The sequence below is a fragment of the Hyperolius riggenbachi genome, chromosome 8 (assembly GCF_040937935.1).
Source record: "Hyperolius riggenbachi isolate aHypRig1 chromosome 8, aHypRig1.pri, whole genome shotgun sequence".
Classification (NCBI taxonomy): Eukaryota; Metazoa; Chordata; class Amphibia; order Anura; family Hyperoliidae; genus Hyperolius; species Hyperolius riggenbachi.
In genome coordinates, this window is record NC_090653.1 from 170,093,852 (window position 1) to 170,116,428 (window position 22,577).

Below are 22,577 nucleotides of genomic sequence, written 5' to 3' on the forward strand. Positions count from 1 at the left end.
ATGGGCCATTGTCTCTGTTTCGTGAACTGAGTTAATAAACTTCCATCATTCTAAATTTCAGACAAGCTACCATCACATTTCAGGCCCTTTCAGAAACCAACCGACGTCTGTGGATTGAAGCCATGGATGGTAAAGAACCGGTGAGTCTGTTTGCCTGCAGTTTGAGAAAACGTACTGCTGTATTCTATCCCTAGAGTGGCAACTCTCACCCAACTTAAATAGAAGCTCTTAAAATACAACTTACACTACAGTTATTTTCCTTGCATGTTATTTCTGTTAAATCCTACACATGCGCGCTGACTGTGCGGCGGTGGCAGCGGTCACAGGAGGGAGGGAGGGGGGGGAGGTTTGGACACAGACCTAGAGCCGTTTTTGAACAGCTTAGGTCTACTAGTATAGCATAAAATCACAGCGTGCTACATTTGACAATTGAATTACAGGCATATTTTTATTTCCTACCAAACCACTTAGAAAGAACTGATAAGGTAGCAGGCACCCAATATGTATAAAGGTAGCAGGCACCCAATATGCAGGGGTCGAGTGGGGCGTGGACGCGGGTGGACGACGTCCACTTACTTTTTCCTGAGCATAGACGCCGTCCACCCTGGCATGTGTGGAGGGGAGCAGCGCAGTGGAAGGAGAGCTGTGAGCAGCGGTGGAGAAGGAGGGCCATCTCCCCCCTCCTTTCCTCACCTTAGGGCTCTCCATCTCTCGCTCTCCCCTCCAGAACTAATGTGCGGGCAGCCGGCAGCGGGCGGGACTTACCTCTCCTCGATCCGGCACCGGATCTGCGTGCCGCTGCTGTGGTCTAGAAAAGACTAGCGGCAGTGGAGTGCTAGCGCCGGAACGAGGAGAGGTAAGTCCCGCCCGCTGCCGGCTGCCCGCACATTAGTTCTGGAGGGGAGAGCGAGGGATGGAGAGCCCTAAGGTAAGGGAAGGAGGAGGGAGATTGCCCCCCTTCCCCACCGCTGCTCACAGCTCTCCTTCCACTGCGCTGCTCCCCTCATGCTGGGGGGACACCTGACTACCTATTCTGGGGACATATACCCCTGACTACATATATACTGGGCACATATATCCCCTGACTATATACTGAGCACATATACACCTGCCTACATATACTGGGCACATATACCCCTGCCTACATATATACCGGGCACATATACCCCCTGACTATATATACTGGGCACATATACACCTGCCTACATATACTGGGCACATATACCCCTGCCTACATATACTGGGACATATACCCCTGCCTACATATACTGGGCACATATACCCCTGACTACATATACTGGGCACATATACCCCTGACTACATATACTGGGCACATATACCTCTGGCTATATATGCTGAGCACATATACACCTGCCTACATATACTGGGCACATATACCCCTGGCTACATATATTGGGCACATATACCCCTGGCTACATATACTGGGCACATATACCCCTGCTTACATATACTGGGCACATATACCCCTTGCTACATATACTGGGCACATATACCCCTGGCTACATATACTGGGCACATATACCCCTAACTACATATACTGGGACATATATACCCCTGCCTACATATACTGGGGACATACAGCCCTGGCTACATATACTGGGACTATACCCCTGGCTACATATACTGGGACATATATCCCTGGCTACATATACTGGGGACATATACCCCTGGCTACATATACTAGGCACATATACCTCTGGCTACATATACTGGGGACTACTATACTCATGGCTACTTATACTGGGGACACCTATAGACCTGGCTACCTATGCTGGGGGTACCTATTTTGGGGAACTGCTGTCAGATTATCTGCATTTTTGTGGAACCGCTGTTATGTATTTTGGGGAACAGCTGCCAGATTATGTGTATGTTAGGGGAACGGCTGCTGCCAGATTACGCGTATTTTGGGGAGCTGCTGCCAGGTTGTGTATGTTTGGGGGACCACTGCTGCCAGATTATATGTATTTTGGGTGATCCGCTGCCAGGTTTCGTGTATTTTGGGGAACTGCTGCTGCCACATTGTCTATTTTGGGGGAACCACTGCCATATTATATGTATTTTGGAGGAACTTCTACCAGATTATGTGTCTTTTTGGGGAAATGCTGTCAGATTACATCTATTTTGGGGGAATACACTACGGCAGAGCTCAAACTTCCCCGGCAGACCTTTTACATCACTGCTAAGGTTATGTATATTTGGCCCCACCCGTGACCACGCCCACATTATGCTTGACCACGCCCATTTTGGCACACGTTTTCCAGGTGAGTCCACTCACCTCTTTTCCCAAGACTAGACCCCTGCCAATATGTAAAAATAGTTAAAACCGGTATAAAATGAAGTACGGTAAATGAGATACACTAAGAAAAACATGTTTTTGCGGTGTATAAACTGCGTCAACATCAATAGCAGTTGAGTATTGTGCTGTGTTAGCCATCAGTAAAAGCAATAAGTTTTGAACCAGAATGATACCATTCATTGGCTAACTTAAAAGGGTAATGCTAGATATACTGTACACTATGAGATTTACTGTCCAATCGATTATTTCCAACATGTCTGATCTGATTTCCGATAATTTTCCATTCACTTCCAGGGGAGTAGCAATAGGGGGTGCCGAGGTAGCGACCGCATCGGGGCCCTTAGGCCAGAGGGGCCCCGAAGGGCCCTCCCTCAACTACAGTATTAGCTCTCTATTGGTCCTGTGCTCATAACAATAACTTCTATAGATACTTTGAATAGTAGTGATCATTAACAAGCTGTTCCCCATCCCCTTCTTGCACCTCTGACACTGTAGTTGCCATTGGCAGGTTTTGGCACGCCGTATCAATTGTTATTTATAGAGTGCTTGGGGGGCCCCATTGTAAAACTTGCATCGGGACCCACAGCTCCTTAGCTACGCCACTGTTCACTTCAATAGGAAAACGATCGGAAAATGCTCGGACATGTTGGACATAATCGATCTGACAGTAAATCTGCCTGAAAATCTCATAGTGTGTACCTAGCATAAGAGTAAACTTTCGGCTTTGCAGCCTTCGTCAGACTTCAATCCTGTTTGCTTACAAGATGTTGGAACAGACCGCTATATACATGCAACATCAAAAGGAATACATACACTCTTTTTTGCATGCATAAATACATGTCATTAAGATGCCTTAAATGAAACAGAACCTCTAAATGGGGTGAGAGGTTGTTAGCTGATGCTGATTTATGACTAATAGATGAGAATCCTTGTTTACTCAATACTCCTACAATTTGGACTCAGACTGTCACAGAGGCATCCTAAATTCTGAGTTCACAAGTTTTCGCTAAGAGCAAAGTGGATGCAATATTTGTCTAGGCTGGGCAAGAGTTATGGCATTAAATATCATAAACCTCATACCAATCTAAAAAAGATTTTGTCCTTAGATGGGAGTGACGATGGGTTTCACGGTTTGCACAACAGTATGCAAATCTTTTCATGGCCAGATTTTAATCATTTTGCCCGCAATTGAGGAGGATCTTCTCCAATTCCAACATCTTGTAAGCAAACAGAATTAAAATCTGACGAAGGCTGCACAGCCGAAAGCTTACTCTTATTCTTTAAGTTAGCCAATAAATGATTATCATCCTGATTCACAACTTCAGGTGAATATGTGTCCCTACAAAATTACAAAAGGCATCTAGGGTAAAATCCTGCATTTAAATATATTCAAATATGTAATGTAAAATTGCATGAAAATGCATTAGAGGGAAAAAATGGATATTCCATTGCCATAAATCGGTCAACAGCTTGGCAAAAGGGAAAAGGAAAAAATGGAAATTCTACAAAGTAATAAAATCTTAGAAAATAGAGGGGTTTAATTAAAAAAAAATGAGTATGCAGGTAATGTCATTTAAAGTACCAATGAATTAGGGTGAAAAATTACGGGCTTCATTGAATTTTTTTTTTTTACCAAATCAGGGTTACTTGTCACCAAATCAAGGGTTACTAATAAAATGCATATACTTGATATACATAATCAGTAGAAATTAGCATAACTCTTAAACTACAGTATAGGTGTTTCCATATCCATATGCCACAGACGTCTAAAGGTGTTTTATTACAAAATTACTTCCGCCTGCCGAGGACATCTATAGGCGTTTCCCCATATTCCTGTGCCACAGTTTTGGGTTTGTGGAAACTTTCTACTTTGCTTGCAGAGTGATCACAAATTGCTGCTTGCAGCATTTTGTGAGCAATCCCACAGGGATTGCATTAGTGGCTACAGTAGCCAAATCGCAATCGCTCCAGGAAATTGCAGCATTTCAACGATTTAGCAAAACTCTGGTGATTTGCGATTTCGCAAAGCTCCCGTAGTGGGTCCCAGCTCTTATTCTTTATTGTACACATAGGAAAACAGCATAATTCTCTGTCCTCTCAAATTTCTTTGCACCCAGTGAGCATCCCTACTGTGCAATGTGGATGTGGTACTTGTGGATTTGGCAAAACATTTAATAAACACAATTGAAAAATAACTGCCACTGGTATGTGTACAGGTTAGTTTGCAGTTCCCAGTGTAAATTTCTGCTAAATTGAAACTGAATCAATAAGTGCAGTAGCTGCTGAATAATTAACCATCACGGACTGGAATTGACTGGTTCAGTTTGAAGTTAGTGGAAATTTGTGTGAAACGTTGGTATGGCATAGTCAGGGGTTAAAACCGCAAACATCAAATCAAGTGTAAACTGTGTAGTGTTTGTGAAGAATAGCAGAAGTGTACAAATAATTATAGAGTAATAATAATACAGACCCATACCATGTATTGATGAGCAGTGGCATATCTAGGGAAAATTATGCCTGGAACAAGCAATAAGCATATCTGAATTAGGTTCACTATTTGACCATATATATCACAGTTTCACCATATAACTTCTTTGCCATCCCACCCTAAATGCCGATCCCTATTATATACCGTATTTTCTGCCGTATAAGACGCTCCGAAATATAAGATGCACCTAAGTTTAGAGGGCAAAAACCAGGGGGAAAAAAATATACATACTAAACCTGATGCGTCCATGTTCCAGGAGCATCTTGTACATGTTCTAGCCGAAATGGTGTCCTCGTGTATCCCCATGTGTCCTGATGTGTGCTCTTGTGTCACCCATGTCTCCCCATGTGCCTAGTGTGCCTCCCCATGTGCCCAGTGTGCCTCCCCATGTGCCCAGTGTGCCTCCCCATGTGCCCAGTGTGCCTCCTCATGTGCCCAGTGTGCCTCCTCATGTGCCCAGTGGGCTTCCTAATGTCCCCAGTGGGCCTCCGCATGTCCCCAGTGTGCCTCCCCATGTCCCCAGTGTGCCTCCCCATGTCCCCAGTGTGCCTCCCCATGTCCCCAGTGTGCCTCCCCATGTCCCCAGTGTGCCTCCCCATGTCCCCAGTGTGCCTCCCCATGTCCCCAGTGTGCCTCCCCATGTCCCCAGTGTGCCTCCCCATGTCCCCAGTGTGCCTCCCCATGTCCCCAGTGTGCCCAGTGTGCCTCCCCATGTGCCTAATGGGCTTCCCCATGTGCCCAGTGGGCTTCCTCGTGTCCCCAGTGTGCCTCCCCATGTCCCCAGTGTGCCTCCCCATGTCCCCAGTGTGCCTCCCCATGTCCCCAGTGTGCCTTCCCATGTCCCCAGTGTGCCTCCCATACATTCCCCCTATCTCCTTTATGTGTCCCCTTCTCCCCGGCATGTCTTCTCTCCCACCCCTTGCGTCTCCTGGTCCCCATGCTGCAGTACATAGCCGCACGTTGCAACTTACCTAATCAATGCCCCCGCGGCGATGTCCGACCTCTGCGCTCCCCCCTCCACCGCTAGCCTCCTCTCCCTCCCCCTCATCTCTCCTGGCCCCCCCTGTGCTGTAATGTATGGCGGCAGCTTACCTTCCAAGCGCCCTCGGTGGATGCAGACATCCGTCTCCAACGCTACTTCTCTCTCTTGTGTCCGGCTTGTACTGACGTCATCAGTACAAGCCGGACACAAGAGCGAGAAGTAGCGTTGGAGACCGATGTCTGCATTCACCGCGGGCGCTTGGAAGGTAAGCTGCCGCCATACATTACAGCACAGGGGGGCCAGGGCAGATGAGGGGGAGGGAGAGGAGGCTTGCGGGGGGGAGCGCAGAGGTCGGACATCACGCGGGAGCATTGATTAGGTAAGTTGCGGCCATGTGCATGTACTGCAGCACGGGGACCAGGAGACGCAAGGGGGAAGTGGACACAAAGGCAGGGAATCCCCAACATGGCAGCAGGTCGGCGAGCGTTCGGAAGTTGGGGATTCCCTGCCTTTGCCGTATAAGACGCAGGGACTTTTTCTCCCCATTTTTATCCTATTCTACATAACACACTGTTGTTTTTTTTTATTTTATTTTTTTATGAGCTTAGAAGATTGATGATTGCTTGGCTTTAAAGGCTATGATGAGATGGAGTACTGTTAGAAGGAAACACTACTTGGAACTGTTCATATTTTGTATATATGCTGTATGATAAGCAAATACATTCTTTTTATATAAAATCATATACTGAGTGCTCTGATTCATTTCAAGGTATACCATCAATCTATAATTACTGTTATAGAGGGTTCAGATCCCACTTTGCCGGATTTATATGATAGCAACGCTTTAAAGCAGTAGGATTAGCCATACTATGCCAGGGGAAAAAACACATATATAAGTAGATAAATACTTGATCTACTTAAATAACACATGTATTATACTGTCCACGTTTTGATTTCAGTGAATGTTATATAGTAAATGATGAGAATTCTGTTCCAAGTGGGGGCAATGTCTTTTGCCCACAGTTAAGGCTAACTCGTGATGTCATTTCTGCCCTTTACTTTTTTTCTTGTCTCCTCCAATCGCTGAGTTGCCTCAGCCTTGCTTGTAAACACAAGTAAGTAGGGGATTAGGTTTCAGATGAGCAGCTGGCAGGGAAATAAAGGGTAGAGGAGGAATAGATTATAGATGAAAAGAACCCCCAGCATGCAATTCTTTGGCACGACTACTAAAGGGCCAGTGCTCCTTACGTATGTGTTAACTCCAAATCATAACAGCAGAAAAAGTTTTGAAATTTTTGAATGCAGCATTAGCATCACTTAATACACTCAGACCAGTTGCTGTTGAAATCTGATTTTTATGGTGACGATACCGCTTTAAAGGCTGGTCCTTTACTGAGTTAGAAATCATAAAAAAGGCAAGAATGTTTTTGACATAGTGCTTTTATTTATTTATTTTTACTAACTGGAAACCATGGGCCTGATTCACAAAGCGGTGCAAACACTTTGCACGCCTGTGAAAAGCCCTTTATCACGCCTAAACTTAGTTTAGGCGTGATCTGAAGGAATTCGCGCGAACTCCCGCGCGCAAAGTTTTGCACGTGTAGCATGGTGCGCAGCGCACCGTGCTTCGCGCGAAGTGCCCATTAAGCCCTATGGGACTTTGTACGCGCGCAAAACTTTGCGCGCGGGAGCTTCGCGCCAGTTAGAGCACAAAGCGGTGATAACTTTGCTAGTGCAAAGGTTATCACGCCTAAAGTCTTTTAGGCGTGATAACTGAGTTATCACTGCTTTGTGAATCAGGCCCCAAGTGTTCTCTCTATAGAGAACAGATAGTTTCCAGGCTGCAGCATCCCTATGATCAGTGATCATTGCTGTGACCCCCAGAGCAGCCAATTGGCTACTCTGCTGCTAGCTATGGGATCCAGCTACGTACTGAGCCAGGTCCCGTAGTATACCGCCAGGAGGAAAGGCACACGGATGTCCATGCAGCTTCTCCATGGTTATGACTGCAGTGATCACATGATCACTGCATTCATGTGACAGGCAGAGGGCGATTGACCGCTCTGCTGCTACCCACAGTACCCGCCTACAGTGTACTGCTTGGTCCCATGGGATATGGACGGGGAAGGGGGGGGTCTGAAAATTCCCAGCCCCGTATATAAATGGTGCTGAAGCTAAGAACTAACAGCTGCGTGCCGTTTATATATACGGCGCCGGGTAGAAAAGAGATTAAAGAGACTGAAGAGGCAAATATTTAAGAGAAAACAGAAGATGACAATTGGACTTATGGGAGAGAGAAAAAGAACCATGAAAAAAGCCAGAGATGCATTGAGTTTTTCATGGTACACTTCTTATTTTCTATAATACAGAGTTTGTTTTTACGTGATTTGTCTTTTCCACTCAGCAGGAAACAATATCACAGAGTTTCATTGAAGTTTATATTGCTGAAACTGTAATGTTAAACCAATACTTGAAAGAAGTTAGTGCTGCAATGTTATTCATATGTAACATAATTATGTTAGATTAATGACAAGTTAGCAATGTATTAAAGTTATTGTCTCTCTATTTCTTCACAGATCTATCACAGCCCTATTACTAAACGGGATGAAAGTAAGTATAATACATACTGACATCTAATAATGAAAACACCAAACGTTTAAATATTGGATGAGTGATCCGAACCATTGCCAAAAGAGTTAGCAAGATTCAGAATATACTTTTTTTTTTTTTTTTTTTAGCAGTGGGAGTTAAAATCCTCTTTCTCCCATTTCCAAAGAAACCTTTTTTACCAGCAAGGGGAGGAATATTAAAGTTAAAAAAAAAACAAATAAAGAAATCAGCTCACTTTGAACAAAAAATAAATCAGCTCAGCATACATCCATGTCACAGGAGTACAATGTATTACTTCTTAAAATTATATTATTTTTCATAGAAGTTATGAGGAGCTGTGCAATGTTTATTTAATTTGTTGTACTGCACCAGGCATGACCAGTGCAACAAGACAAGATACAGTTAATACAATGGGTGATGCGGCGGTATCCAAGCTAAAATAAAAGCATAGACAATAGAGCTGTCCATCAAACATCACACCACCAGCATGACATGTAAAACTCTGTGATATTTTAAACTATGCTAGGCTACCGAAGGTCTGTTTTGCATGCACAAAAGTCAAAATATATGTTGGCCTGCATGGCAGCATAATGGATAGTCTTGCAATGCAAGGATCCCAGAATCAAATCTGGGCCAGGACAAGGACATTGTTTACAAAGAGTTTGCAGCTTATCCTGTTTTCTGCTTGGATTTTCTCTCTGCACCCAGGTTCCTTCCAATGTGCCAAAAACCTACAGATATGTTAATGTATTTCCCCAAAATTGGACACGGACTATGATAATGGCATGAGATTATTACTCTGGTAGGGATACGTTCGGGAACCTCTCAGAGGGACAGTAAAGACAGACCTATATGTGTATTCTGTAAAGCGTTGTGGAAGATGTCAGCTCTGTATAAATACACAAGAATAATAGGTAGTTACAAATTGGTTCATAATATGGCTTCCTTTCTTTGTTCAGCAAAAGGTGAATGTACAGATAAAGTCGATTAGATCAGCAAGGACAGAAATAAAAATACGATGCCATCAAATATTCAGTATCGAATGATATTCAAATTCTAATCTTCATATTGATTAGCTGTACAAACACAGTTCATGATTATTCTTGATATTTTTTTATTTTTTTTAAGTTCATCCAAGGTTTCCAGATTTCATTAAAGGAGCTGCAATTGTTATTAATTTTCCAATAAAGCTCTTCTGAAGTAAATGTGTTCTTTATGGCTAGAAACCAATCTGTGACAGAAAATTGCTTCCAGAGCTTGGGAATCTGATTGCTTCCAGAGCTTGGGAATCATACGTTTTGTAGGGTTCAAAAGATGTAGTATTAACTAATATGTTATTTAAGACATAAAGCTGGCAAACCTAGTTATAGCAATTCAGGAGACTACTAATATATATCAAGCCTTGCAATACCTCTGTGTATTAGTGTGCAGTGATTTTTGGACAGGAATTCAAAAAACGTAGAAAATATTCAGGGGACTCAAGAATTCTGTAAGTTATAACTTGTGTACATATTACTGGCGGGTAGAGTTCTGTGTAGCCTACTGAATGCCAGTGAAAAAAAAATTGAGTAAGGTTTACCTCACCTGTGAGTGGAACATTATCGCTGCCAACCATTCACTATGCCCCCCCCCCCCCTCCCAAAACATTGCCAGCTCTGCCCTTTGGCTATAGCAGGTGGTAACAAGCAGAAGGAAGCAGGATGAAAACTCTTTTGGCGATAGAACGTAATAATGGCGCCTATTAACTACTTAACGACCATAATGATTGAAATCCTTGCCCTGTTTTGGTGGGCTCTGGCTGGCAGGGCGTAGATTTCAATGACCGCGCGCATCCGCCTTCTCCGCCGCTCCCCGCCGATCGCACCGCTCAAACCCGACGTCTCTTGCCGCAGATCACTGGCTCTGCCTGTCTCTATGAGATGTGAGTCGGCCAGGAGCTAATTTCATTGGCTCCTGGCCATGTCTATCGATGTAAGCCGATCCCATTGGCTTACATTGATAGACACGGTCACATGTCATAGAGACGGCAGAGTGGATGTTAGAAGGATCCCGGCGTGCTGCGGTGATGGCGATTGCGGCGGGTATGCGCGGCAGTTCGTTGGGATTCCGTCGTTATTGTACCAGCGGTCTCTGGTCCTTAAGGGGGCAGAGACCCCTGGTACTTAAGTGGCTAAAAAGGCTGTCCCAGTCACATCAATGCAAATATTTTCACTATTGACGCCAAGTGTATAAAAACTGTATCGTTTGTAAAAAGGCGCTGCGTAAATATAAAACTATATCGCTTGTTATCTTTAACTTTCATTTCAATACCAAATGTATCGATTACAATAACCCATCACAATATTTAACAAATAATTGTTTCTAAAACTGTTCCCTATGCTTTATCAGAAAAAAAATTGTTGACATTTCAACTTTTTGCACCACAACCAGCAGCTTCTGCAATAGTCACCTATGTTACAAATTATTGTTTTTCAACAAACTCACTTAAAAATTACTTTAAAAAAAAACAAACTGAGGAGCCAAGATATAAAAATAACACACACACATACATACAGTGGAATGCGAACGTTTGGGCAATGTTAATCGTCATGATTTTCCTGTATAAATCATTGGTTGTTACGATAAAAAATGTCAGTGAAATATATCATATAGGAGACACACAGTCATATTTGAGAAGTGAAATGAAGTTGAATTGGATTTACATAAAGTGTGCAGTAATTGTTTAAATAACATTAGGCAGGTGCCTAAATTTGGGCACTGTTGTCATTTAATCAATTCCAAAACCTTTAGAACTAATTATTGGAACTCAAATTGGTTTGGTAAGCTCAGTAACACCTGACCTACATACACAAGTCAATCCAAATGGGAGAGAGTATTTAAGGGGGTCAATTGTAAATTTCCCTCCTCTTTTGGTTTTCTCTGAAGAGTAACAAAATGGAGAGAATGAGGAAATGGAAGACTACATGCTCAATTCAAGTTAAAGGGACTCCGAGCAGTGCAGAAACTATGGAAAGATGCACATCATTTTAAAGCTCTCTTTCTCCTCTTTCCAATGATATATAAACCGCCACCCTACGCCTTTTAGTTTTCGCTATTTTCGCGATTGAAATTGCCGCGGACGCGATTTCGATCGCAAAAATAGAGAAAACTAAAAGGCGTGGGGCAACGATTTAGGTGTCGTCAGAAAGAGGAGAAAGAGAGCTTTAAAATGATATCCATCAAGCCATAGTTATATTGTATTACACAGGGCGACTTTTTGTCAAAGTCAGCAGCTGCATTCAGCAAAATGGAGCTGCTGACACTGGGGAAAGTGTCGTCCTGTGTAATACAATATAACTATGGCTTGATGGATATCATTTTAAAGCTCTCTTTCTCCTCTTTCTGACAACACCTAAATCGTTGCCCTACACCTTTTAGTTTTCTCTATTTTCGCGATCGAAATCGCGGTCGCGGCAATTTCAATCGCGAAAATAGCGAAAACTAAAAGACGTAGGGTGGTGGTTTATATATCATTGGAAAGAGGAGAAAGAGCGCTTTAAAATGATATGCATCTTTCCATAGTTTCTGCACTGCTCGGAGTCCCTTTAAGGCTTGAAGTGGCAGACCAAGAAAAATCTTGGATAGACAGAAGCGACGAACGGTGAGAACAGTCAGTCAACCCACAGACCAGCTCCAAACATCTTGCTGCAGATGGAATCACTGTGCATCATTCAACCATACGGCGCACTTTACACAAGGAGATGCTGTATGCGAGAGTGATTCAGATGAAGCCTTTTCTCCGCCTACAGCACAAACAGAGCAGCTTGAGGTATGCTAAAGCGCATTTGGACAAGGCAGCTTCATTTTGGAATAAGGTGTTGTGGACTGATGAAACTAAAATTGAGCTATTTGGGCTTAACAAGGGGCATTCTGCATGAAGGAAAAACACAGCATTTCAAGAAAAACACCGGCTACCTACAGTAAAATATGGTGGTGGTTCCATTATGCTGTAGGCCTGTGTGACCAGTGCAGGGACTGGGAATCTTGTTAAAGTGAGGGATGCAGTGATTCCACTCAGTATCAGCAGATTCTGGAGACCAATGTCCAGGAATCAGTGACAAAGCTGAAGCTGCGCGGGGGCAGGATCTTTCAACAAGACAACGACCATAAACACTGCTCAAAATCCACTAAGGCATTCATGCAGAGGAACATGGAATTGCCATCTCAGTCCCCAGACCTGAATATAATTGAAAATCTGTGGTGTGAGTTAAAGAGAGCTGTCCATGCTCGGAAGCCATCAAACCTGAATGAACTAGAGATGTTTTGTAAAGAGGAATGGTCCAAAATACCTAAAACCAGAATCCAGACTCTCATTGGAACCTACAGGAAGCGTTTAGAGCAGGGCTGCCCAATAGGTCGATCGCGATCTACCGGTAGATCGCGACCGCCTGATTGGTAGATCGCGGCCTCCTGGCCGCATCCCATTGACTTTTGTGGCCAGCAGCTGTAGAATGCGGCCACTTGGCCGCGTCCTATCAGATTCTGCTGCTGGCCGCTGATGTGTCCAATCAGGAGAGGAGAGAGGCGCGGCTGAGAGGCTAAGGGCGGCAGTGTCATGGCTGGGGGGGGCGCTGGAGGCAACACTTCCGCCTTCTCTCACGCTGCCCGCCGGAGCGCTCCCTCAGCCGCCTGGTGATGTGATCTACGCCGTGAAGTTGGCTGCGCGCACGAGGTGTCATGGCTGCCCGCATCGCTGCTGCACATGGCCTGTATGGGGAGATGACAGGCCCGCAGACTCCACAGTTGAAGGGAGGTAAGTGTGCCCGCCCTATACCTAGCTAACCTGTACTGAGGGGACCTATGCCTAGTTGACCTGTACTGAGGGGACCTATGCCTAGCTAACCTGTACTGAGGGGACCTATGCCTAGTTTACCTGTACTGAGGGGACCTATGCCTAGTTTACCTGTACTGAGGGGACCTATGCCTAGCTAACCTGTACTGAGGGGACCTATGCCTAGCTAACCTGTACTGAGGGGACCTATGCCTAGCTAACCTGTACTGAGGGGACCTATGCCTAGCTAACCTGTACTGAGGGGACCTATGCCTAACTACCTATGCCTAACTGTGCGTGTCTCCTATATGATATATTGAACTGACTTTTTATCGTAATAACCAACGATTTATGCAGGAAAATCATGATGATTAACAAGGTTGCACAAACATTCACATCTCACTGTATATATACATACAGTATATATATAGAGAGAGAGAGAGAGAGAGAGAGATAGATATATATATATATATATATATATATATATATATATATAGATATATATATATATATATATAGAGATATATATATATATATAGAGATATATATATATATATATAGAGAGATATATATATATATATATAGATATATATAGATATAGATATATATATATACACACACACACACACACACACACACACACACACACACACACACACACACACACACACACACACACACACACACAGTGCAGAATTATTAGGCAAATGAGTATTTTGACCACATCATCCTCTTTATGCATGTTGACTTGCTCCAAGCTGTATAGGCTCGAAAGCCTACTACCAATTAAGCATATTAGGTGATGTGCATCTCTGTAATGAGAAGGGGTGTGGTCTGATGACATCAACACCCTATATCAGGTGTGCATAATTATAAGCAACTTCCTTTCCTTTGGCAAAATGGGTCAAAAGAAGGACTTGACAGGCTCAGAAAAGTCAAAAATAGTGAGATATCTTGCAAAGGGATGCAGCACTCTTAAAATTGCAAAGCTTCTGAAGCGTGATCATTGAACAATCAAGCGTTTCATTCAAAATAGTCAACAGGGTCGCAAGAAGCGTGTGGAAAAACCAAGGCGCAAAATAACTGCCCATGAACTGAGAAAAGTCAAGCGTGTAGCTGCCAAGATGCCACTTGCCACCAGTCTGGCCATATTTCAGAGCTGCAACATCACTGGAGTGTCCAAAAGCACAAGGTGTGCAATACTCAGAGACATGGCCAAGGTAAGAAAGGCTGAAAGACGACCACCACTGAACAAGACACACAAGCTGAAACGTCAAGACTGGGCCAAGAAATATCTCAAGACTGATTTTTCTAAGGTTTTATGGATTGATGAAATGAGAGTGAGTCTTGATGGGCCAGATGGATGGGCCCGTGGCTGGATTGGTAAAGTGCAATGATACAGGATGTTTCTCAACATCCTGTATCATTGCAGTCTGCTCATTCTTCTACTATTATACGTAAGGGGGATCTTTAGTTTTCTTGTTTCTGTTGTATATTGTTTTGGGTCGGCGAACCTTATCCCCCTGTATAGCCTATTATGGCATTTAGAGTAACATTAGTTACCTAGTGATGCTTGCTCGTTGTCCTAGTGTTGAAAAAGCTGGATTGGTAAAGGGCAGAGAGCTCCAGTCCGACTCAGACGCCAGCAAGGTGAAGGTGGAGTACTGGTTTGGGCTGGTATCATTAAAGATGAGCTTGTGGGGCCTTTTCGGGTTGAGGATGGAGTCAAGCTCAACTCCCAATCCTACTGCCAGTTTCTGGAAGACCCCTTCTTCAAGCAGTGGTACAGGAAGAAGTCTGCATCCTTCAAGAAAAACATGATCATCATGCAGGACAATGCTCCATCACACGCGTCCAAGTACTCCACAGCGTGGCTGGCAAGAAAGGGTATAAAAGAAGAAAAACTAATGACATTGCCTCCTTGTTCACCTGATCTGAACCCCATTGAGAACCTGTGGTCCATCATAAAATGTGAGATTTACAAAGAGGGAAAACAGTACACCTCTCTGAACAGTGTCTGGGAGGCTGTGGTTGCTGCTGCACGCAATGTTGATGGTGAACAGATCAAAACACTGACAGAATCCATGGATGGCAGGCTTTTGAGTGTCCTTGCAAAGAAAGGTGGCTATATTGGTCACTGATTTGTTTTTGTTTTGTTTCTGAATGTCAGAAATGTATATTTGTGAATGTTGAGATGTTCTATTGGTTTCACTAGTAAAAATAAATAATTGAAATGGGTATATATTTGTTTTTTGTTAAAGAGAATCTGTATTGTTAAAATCGCACAAAAGTAAACATACCAGTGCGTTAGGGGACATCTCCTATTACCCTCTGTCACAATTTCGCTGCTCCCCGCCGCATTAAAAGTGGTTAAAAACAGTTTTAAAAAGTTTGTTTATAAACAAACAAAATGGCCACCAAAACAGGAAGTAGGTTGATGTACAGTATGTCCACACATAGAAAATACATCCATACACAAGCAGGTTGTATACAGCCTTCCTTTTTAATCTCAAGAGATCATTTGTGTGTTTCTTTCCCCCTGCAGCTATCTTCCACTGAAATGTCAGGCTGTTTTTTCCTGCAGAGTGCAGACAGCTCTGCCTGTATGTAATTCCTCAGTATGTGAAAGCCCAGCCAGCTCAGAGGAGGATTTATCCAGCTTGTAAAAGATAATAGAGCAGAGAGAAGCTGCACTAATCTAAATAACACACAGGCAGTGTGCAGAGAGGGGCCTGGAGGGGGGAGATGCATCACAGAACCACAACACTGAAGAACTTGGCAGCCTTCCAGACACAGGCCGACAAGTCTGACAGGAGAGAGATAAGTTGATTTATTACAGAGATGGTGATAGTAGAACGTGCTGCAGTAAGCCAGAGCACATTAGAATAGATTTTGGAACTTGTAGGATGGAAGAAAACTGGATGAAATTTTTGTTACGGAGTCTCTTTAAGTTGCCTAATAATTATGCACAGTAACAGTCACCTGTACACACAGATATCCCCCTAAAATAGCTAAAAATAAAAACAAACTAAAAACTACTTTCAAAAATATTCAGCTTTGATATTAATGAGTTTTTTGGGTTCATTGAGAACATGGTTGTTGTACAATAATAAAATTATTCCTCAAAAATACCACTTGCCTAATAATTCTGCACTCCCTATATGTATGTATTTCATTGGCTCCTGGCCATGTCTATCGATGTAAGCCGATCCCATTGGCTTACATTGATAGACACGGTCACATGTCATAGAGACGGCAGAGTGGATGTTAGAAGGATCCCGGCGTGCTGCGGTGATGGCGATTGCGGCGGGTATGCGCGGCAGTTCGTTGGGATTCCGTCGTTATTGTACCAGCGGTCTCTGGTCCTTAAGGGGGCAGAGACCCCTGGTACTTAAGTGGCTAAAAAGGCTGTCCCAGTCACATCAATGCAAATATTTTCACTATTGACGCCAAGTGTATAAAAACTGTATCGTTTGTAAAAAGGCGCTGCGTAAATATAAAACTATATCGCTTGTTATCTTTAACTTTCATTTCAATACCAAATGTATCGATTACAATAACCCATCACAATATTTAACAAATAATTGTTTCTAAAACTGTTCCCTATGCTTTATCAGAAAAAAAATTGTTGACATTTCAACTTTTTGCACCACAACCAGCAGCTTCTGCAATAGTCACCTATGTTACAAATTATTGTTTTTCAACAAACTCACTTAAAAATTACTTTAAAAAAAAACAAACTGAGGAGCCAAGATATAAAAATAACACACACACATACATACAGTGGAATGCGAACGTTTGGGCAATGTTAATCGTCATGATTTTCCTGTATAAATCATTGGTTGTTACGATAAAAAATGTCAGTGAAATATATCATATAGGAGACACACAGTCATATTTGAGAAGTGAAATGAAGTTGAATTGGATTTACATAAAGTGTGCAGTAATTGTTTAAATAACATTAGGCAGGTGCCTAAATTTGGGCACTGTTGTCATTTAATCAATTCCAAAACCTTTAGAACTAATTATTGGAACTCAAATTGGTTTGGTAAGCTCAGTAACACCTGACCTACATACACAAGTCAATCCAAATGGGAGAGAGTATTTAAGGGGGTCAATTGTAAATTTCCCTCCTCTTTTGGTTTTCTCTGAAGAGTAACAAAATGGAGAGAATGAGGAAATGGAAGACTACATGCTCAATTCAAGTTAAAGGGACTCCGAGCAGTGCAGAAACTATGGAAAGATGCACATCATTTTAAAGCTCTCTTTCTCCTCTTTCCAATGATATATAAACCGCCACCCTACGCCTTTTAGTTTTCGCTATTTTCGCGATTGAAATTGCCGCGGACGCGATTTCGATCGCAAAAATAGAGAAAACTAAAAGGCGTGGGGCAACGATTTAGGTGTCGTCAGAAAGAGGAGAAAGAGAGCTTTAAAATGATATCCATCAAGCCATAGTTATATTGAACCCCATTGAGAACCTGTGGTCCATCATAAAATGTGAGATTTACAAAGAGGGAAAACAGTACACCTCTCTGAACAGTGTCTGGGAGGCTGTGGTTGCTGCTGCACGCAATGTTGATGGTGAACAGATCAAAACACTGACAGAATCCATGGATGGCAGGCTTTTGAGTGTCCTTGCAAAGAAAGGTGGCTATATTGGTCACTGATTTGTTTTTGTTTTGTTTCTGAATGTCAGAAATGTATATTTGTGAATGTTGAGATGTTCTATTGGTTTCACTAGTAAAAATAAATAATTGAAATGGGTATATATTTGTTTTTTGTTAAAGAGAATCTGTATTGTTAAAATCGCACAAAAGTAAACATACCAGTGCGTTAGGGGACATCTCCTATTACCCTCTGTCACAATTTCGCTGCTCCCCGCCGCATTAAAAGTGGTTAAAAACAGTTTTAAAAAGTTTGTTTATAAACAAACAAAATGGCCACCAAAACAGGAAGTAGGTTGATGTACAGTATGTCCACACATAGAAAATACATCCATACACAAGCAGGTTGTATACAGCCTTCCTTTTTAATCTCAAGAGATCATTTGTGTGTTTCTTTCCCCCTGCAGCTATCTTCCACTGAAATGTCAGGCTGTTTTTTCCTGCAGAGTGCAGACAGCTCTGCCTGTATGTAATTCCTCAGTATGTGAAAGCCCAGCCAGCTCAGAGGAGGATTTATCCAGCTTGTAAAAGATAATAGAGCAGAGAGAAGCTGCACTAATCTAAATAACACACAGGCAGTGTGCAGAGAGGGGCCTGGAGGGGGGAGATGCATCACAGAACCACAACACTGAAGAACTTGGCAGCCTTCCAGACACAGGCCGACAAGTCTGACAGGAGAGAGATAAGTTGATTTATTACAGAGATGGTGATAGTAGAACGTGCTGCAGTAAGCCAGAGCACATTAGAATAGATTTTGGAACTTGTAGGATGGAAGAAAACTGGATGAAATTTTTGTTACGGAGTCTCTTTAAGTTGCCTAATAATTATGCACAGTAACAGTCACCTGTACACACAGATATCCCCCTAAAATAGCTAAAAATAAAAACAAACTAAAAACTACTTTCAAAAATATTCAGCTTTGATATTAATGAGTTTTTTGGGTTCATTGAGAACATGGTTGTTGTACAATAATAAAATTATTCCTCAAAAATACCACTTGCCTAATAATTCTGCACTCCCTATATGTATGTATGTAAGTATGTATGTGTGTGTGTATGTGTTATTTTTAAGTTTTGGCTCCTCTTGATATTACACAAACAAAACAGGGGATGAAGGTTAGGCGCCCTCCAGGGGGGTTAAGGTTAGGCACCACAGCACCTAGGGGAGAGGGGTTGGGTTAAGGTTAGGCACCACCAGGGGTCTTGGGGTTAGGCACCAATAGGAAGGGGTTAAGGTTAGGCACCATCAGGGGAGGATTCTGTGTGAGCGTAGGGGGGAAGATAAGTTATAGTAAAATATCGGTAAGTATTAAAGATATTTTACTTTTTTGAATGAAGTAGTACAATGTCATTGAATTAACAATATTTTATCAATTTTCCTGGTGCTTATTTTACTAAACGTAAAAATAAAGGTTACAGTTTGGAATAGTAGAATACCAGTATTTTAACCTATATTTTACGGCATATCCTGGCACCCATTTTACTAAACGATAACTTCAATATTGGCTTCTTTCTTGTTGATTGCAGAATCCCCTCTCGTTGATTGCAGTCTAACTTATTTCTTGTTCATAGAAGGTTTTTCCTCATGTTGCCTGCAGTCTTCTGTTTTACTTGATGAGTCCCAGGGTCTGTACCATCCTCTTCAGTTCAAGTACCGTATTTTTCGGACTATAAGACGCACTTTTTCTCCCCTAAAAGTGGGGAGAAAAAGTCCCTGCGTCTTATAGTCCAAATACACCAATTTGAATGTGCCCGCTGGCTCCCCGCAGCATACCATGTCGCAGTATGCGGTGCGGGAAGAGAACCAGGAAGCCCAATGCGGGCGAATCTGGACAGACAGGAATCCACACTGAGACGCTTCAGTTACCTTTAAGTGTATTGAGCCAGCAGATCTATGTAAGGCAGAAAAGCTCTTTCACCCCGCCTGGACCCACTGCAAAGCCGATTTCCACATGCCCTCCACTCCAGCTGAAAGTTCCCCGTTCTCCCCATTGTCCAGCCTGCATTCGTAATGAAGAGGTGCCAGCAACCAATCACACAGTTACACTGCCGTTGTATACGCAGCACAACTACCAATCAGGCGGGGGGCGCTGCCCCGGACCGCCTATCACAGCGCTCACTGCTTCTTGCTCGTTTCATTACAGGAAGCGATGGTCTCGCGGGTGGGACCATTGTGGCCAATCACTGCGTAGCATCTGCGCCGGAATGGCAGTGAGCGCTGTGATAGGCGGTCGCAGGCAGCGCCCCCAGCCTGATTGGTAGTTGTACTGCGTATACAACGGCAGTGTAACTTTGTACGGAGCTGGAGCGGCGGGCGTGTAGAAATCGGCTTTGCAGTGGGTCCAGGCGGGGTGAAAGAGCTTTTCTATCTCACATAAATCTGCTAGCTCAATGCACTCAGAGCTTCCTGAAGCGTCTTCCGCTGCAGTGTAAGTATGTGCATGGGGACAGAGACCAGCCAGAGGAACAAGACATTGGAGCGCACAGGGAAAGAGGAGGGGGGGTCACTGGACATAGGGGGACACTGGACCCAGGGGGCACTGAACATGGGAGACACAGGAGTCACTGGACACAGAAAGACATAAGGGTCACTGGACACAGGAGGACACGGGGTCACTGGACACAGGGGGTCACTGGACACAGAAGTCACTGGACACTGGAGGACACAGGGGTCACTAAACACAGGAGGACACGGGGGGCCACTGGACACAGGGGGTCACTGGACACAGGAGGACACAGGGGGTCACTGGACACAGGAGGACACAAGGGTCACTGGACACAGGACGACACTGGACACAGGAGGAAACGGGGTCACTGGACACAGGGGTCACTTTACACAGAGGTCACTGGACACAGGGGTCACTGGGCACAGGAGGACACTGGACACAGGAGGACACAGGGGTCACTGGACACAGGAGGACACGGGTCACTGGACACAGGAGGACACAGGGGTCACTGGACACAGGGGTCACTGGACACAGGAGGACACAGGGGTCACTGGACACAGGAGGTCACTGGACACAGGAGGACATGGGTCACTGGACACAGGAGTCGCTGGACACAGAGGTCACTGGACACAGGGGTACACTGGTCACAGGAGGACAGTGGGCACAGGGAGTTACTGGACACGGGGAACAAAAGAGGTACAAGGGAGGCACAAGGGGAACATAATGTAGAGGAGGTCCTTAAGATGCTCCTGCACCATGAATGCACCAGATTTTTTTTCCCTTGGTTTTTGTCCTCTAAATCTAGGTGCGTCTTATAGTCCTGAGCATCTTATAGTCCGAAAAATACGGTACTTTCTTGCCACTGGCCCCCCCTCTATTTATAAACCAGGCCAGAGCTTGCAGCAAGCTAAAGTAGCTGACTTGGCCTGTGGCATCAGCCATGGCAGGATATTCAAAGGGACCTAATAAAATTTTACACCGCGTCAGCCCACTGCAGGTCCTGATCAAGTCTACAAATAGGGACAGGAAATAATAAAGAGCTTGAAGAGAATGCACCTCCTCCATAGACTCTTGAAGCAAGATTGAAGACTTCATGCAACGTGTTGAGAAGCCCCCCATACATAAACAAGGCCACATTAAATAAAACAGGAGCTAGGTTGCAAACAATGTGACTGTTAAAGACAGGAGTCTAGTAGAAGAACTCCAAAGACCTCTAAAATAAAATGTTACTTTAAGCTTTTCCTTTCACACATTTTGAACTAATGTGTTAGAGGTTTTAGATGACCAGGGTAACACATTAACTGGTGACGGGTGCATATTTAATTTCTTCAATTTTGGGGTAATAAAACCACACCATAAACTCTTGCTTCTATTTCTGGATAATGATCTGGTCCAGTGGGTTTATCTGAAAATCTCTCATGCCCACCAGCAGACTGTAATCCCTCCTTTGCAGTGCACTAATCAAGCCTACTACTGCCGGCTGCAACACCAGCAACAACAACAAAATATTTGTACAGCTCTTCCTCCCATTGGATTCAAAGTGCATAGACGTGTCTCAGATCAGAACATAATTGCTGTTTGGAATGTGTTACAGGGGAAAGTTATGTTGCTCACTTCCTATGGATGCGCTCCGGCATTCAGGATATCGTCCAGGAGTGCTTTCTCTTTGATTTTACAGATTGCGATGTGATATTATCCTTGAACTGACATTTGATATGTGTATGTACTGTATGCCTCTGAGGAAGCGGTTTTTGACCGTGAAACACGTGTCAGGCAGTTCTTTGTGATGATGTGGAGTCCTGCATTTGGGTCCTTGTGTTTACTTGTCCGCAATCTTGAAGAAATTTGAATCTTGAAAATTGAAGAATAAAAGACTGATTGTTCATTTAAAGCCCCATTGTAATTGATGTGGATTGTGTACGATATGTCGTCATAAATGCCAGACTTAACAGGCAGCTTTTAAGTTTTGGTCTTCAGGTTTGGAACCGTCGTGATTGGGTGTGTCAAAGCAATGCAATGGGTAGAAGGCAGAATGACCAAAGCCTCTGGCTCCAAAGGTTTTTCGTTAGACTCTATAGGTGGTCAAGTTCTTAGATCCTGTTGGTTTGCGATTATAAGAGGTGTGATGCAGTTGCAAAAAATCCTTCAGTTAGCTATCTAGGATCTGGGGGAGGCGGGAGGATAAAGTCTCAATACTTAGACAAGATAAGGTAAAAAGACAGTGGGAGCCTAACATTATGGGGGGTGAAGAGGTGGG

The 22,577-nt window shown here is 43.6% G+C and overlaps 1 protein-coding gene across 2 annotated transcripts in view; it reads left to right on the top strand.

The window, feature by feature from the left end:
• OPHN1 (oligophrenin 1) overlaps positions 1-22,577 on the top strand; it is a 331,531-nt gene that overhangs the window by 171,350 nt on the left and 137,604 nt on the right. For both annotated transcript variants that reach the window (XM_068247665.1, XM_068247666.1), the window contains 2 exons: positions 62-140; positions 8,364-8,397. In XM_068247665.1, coding sequence (XP_068103766.1) covers positions 62-140; positions 8,364-8,397 — 113 coding nt within the window. The remainder of the gene's footprint in view (positions 1-61; positions 141-8,363; positions 8,398-22,577) is intronic.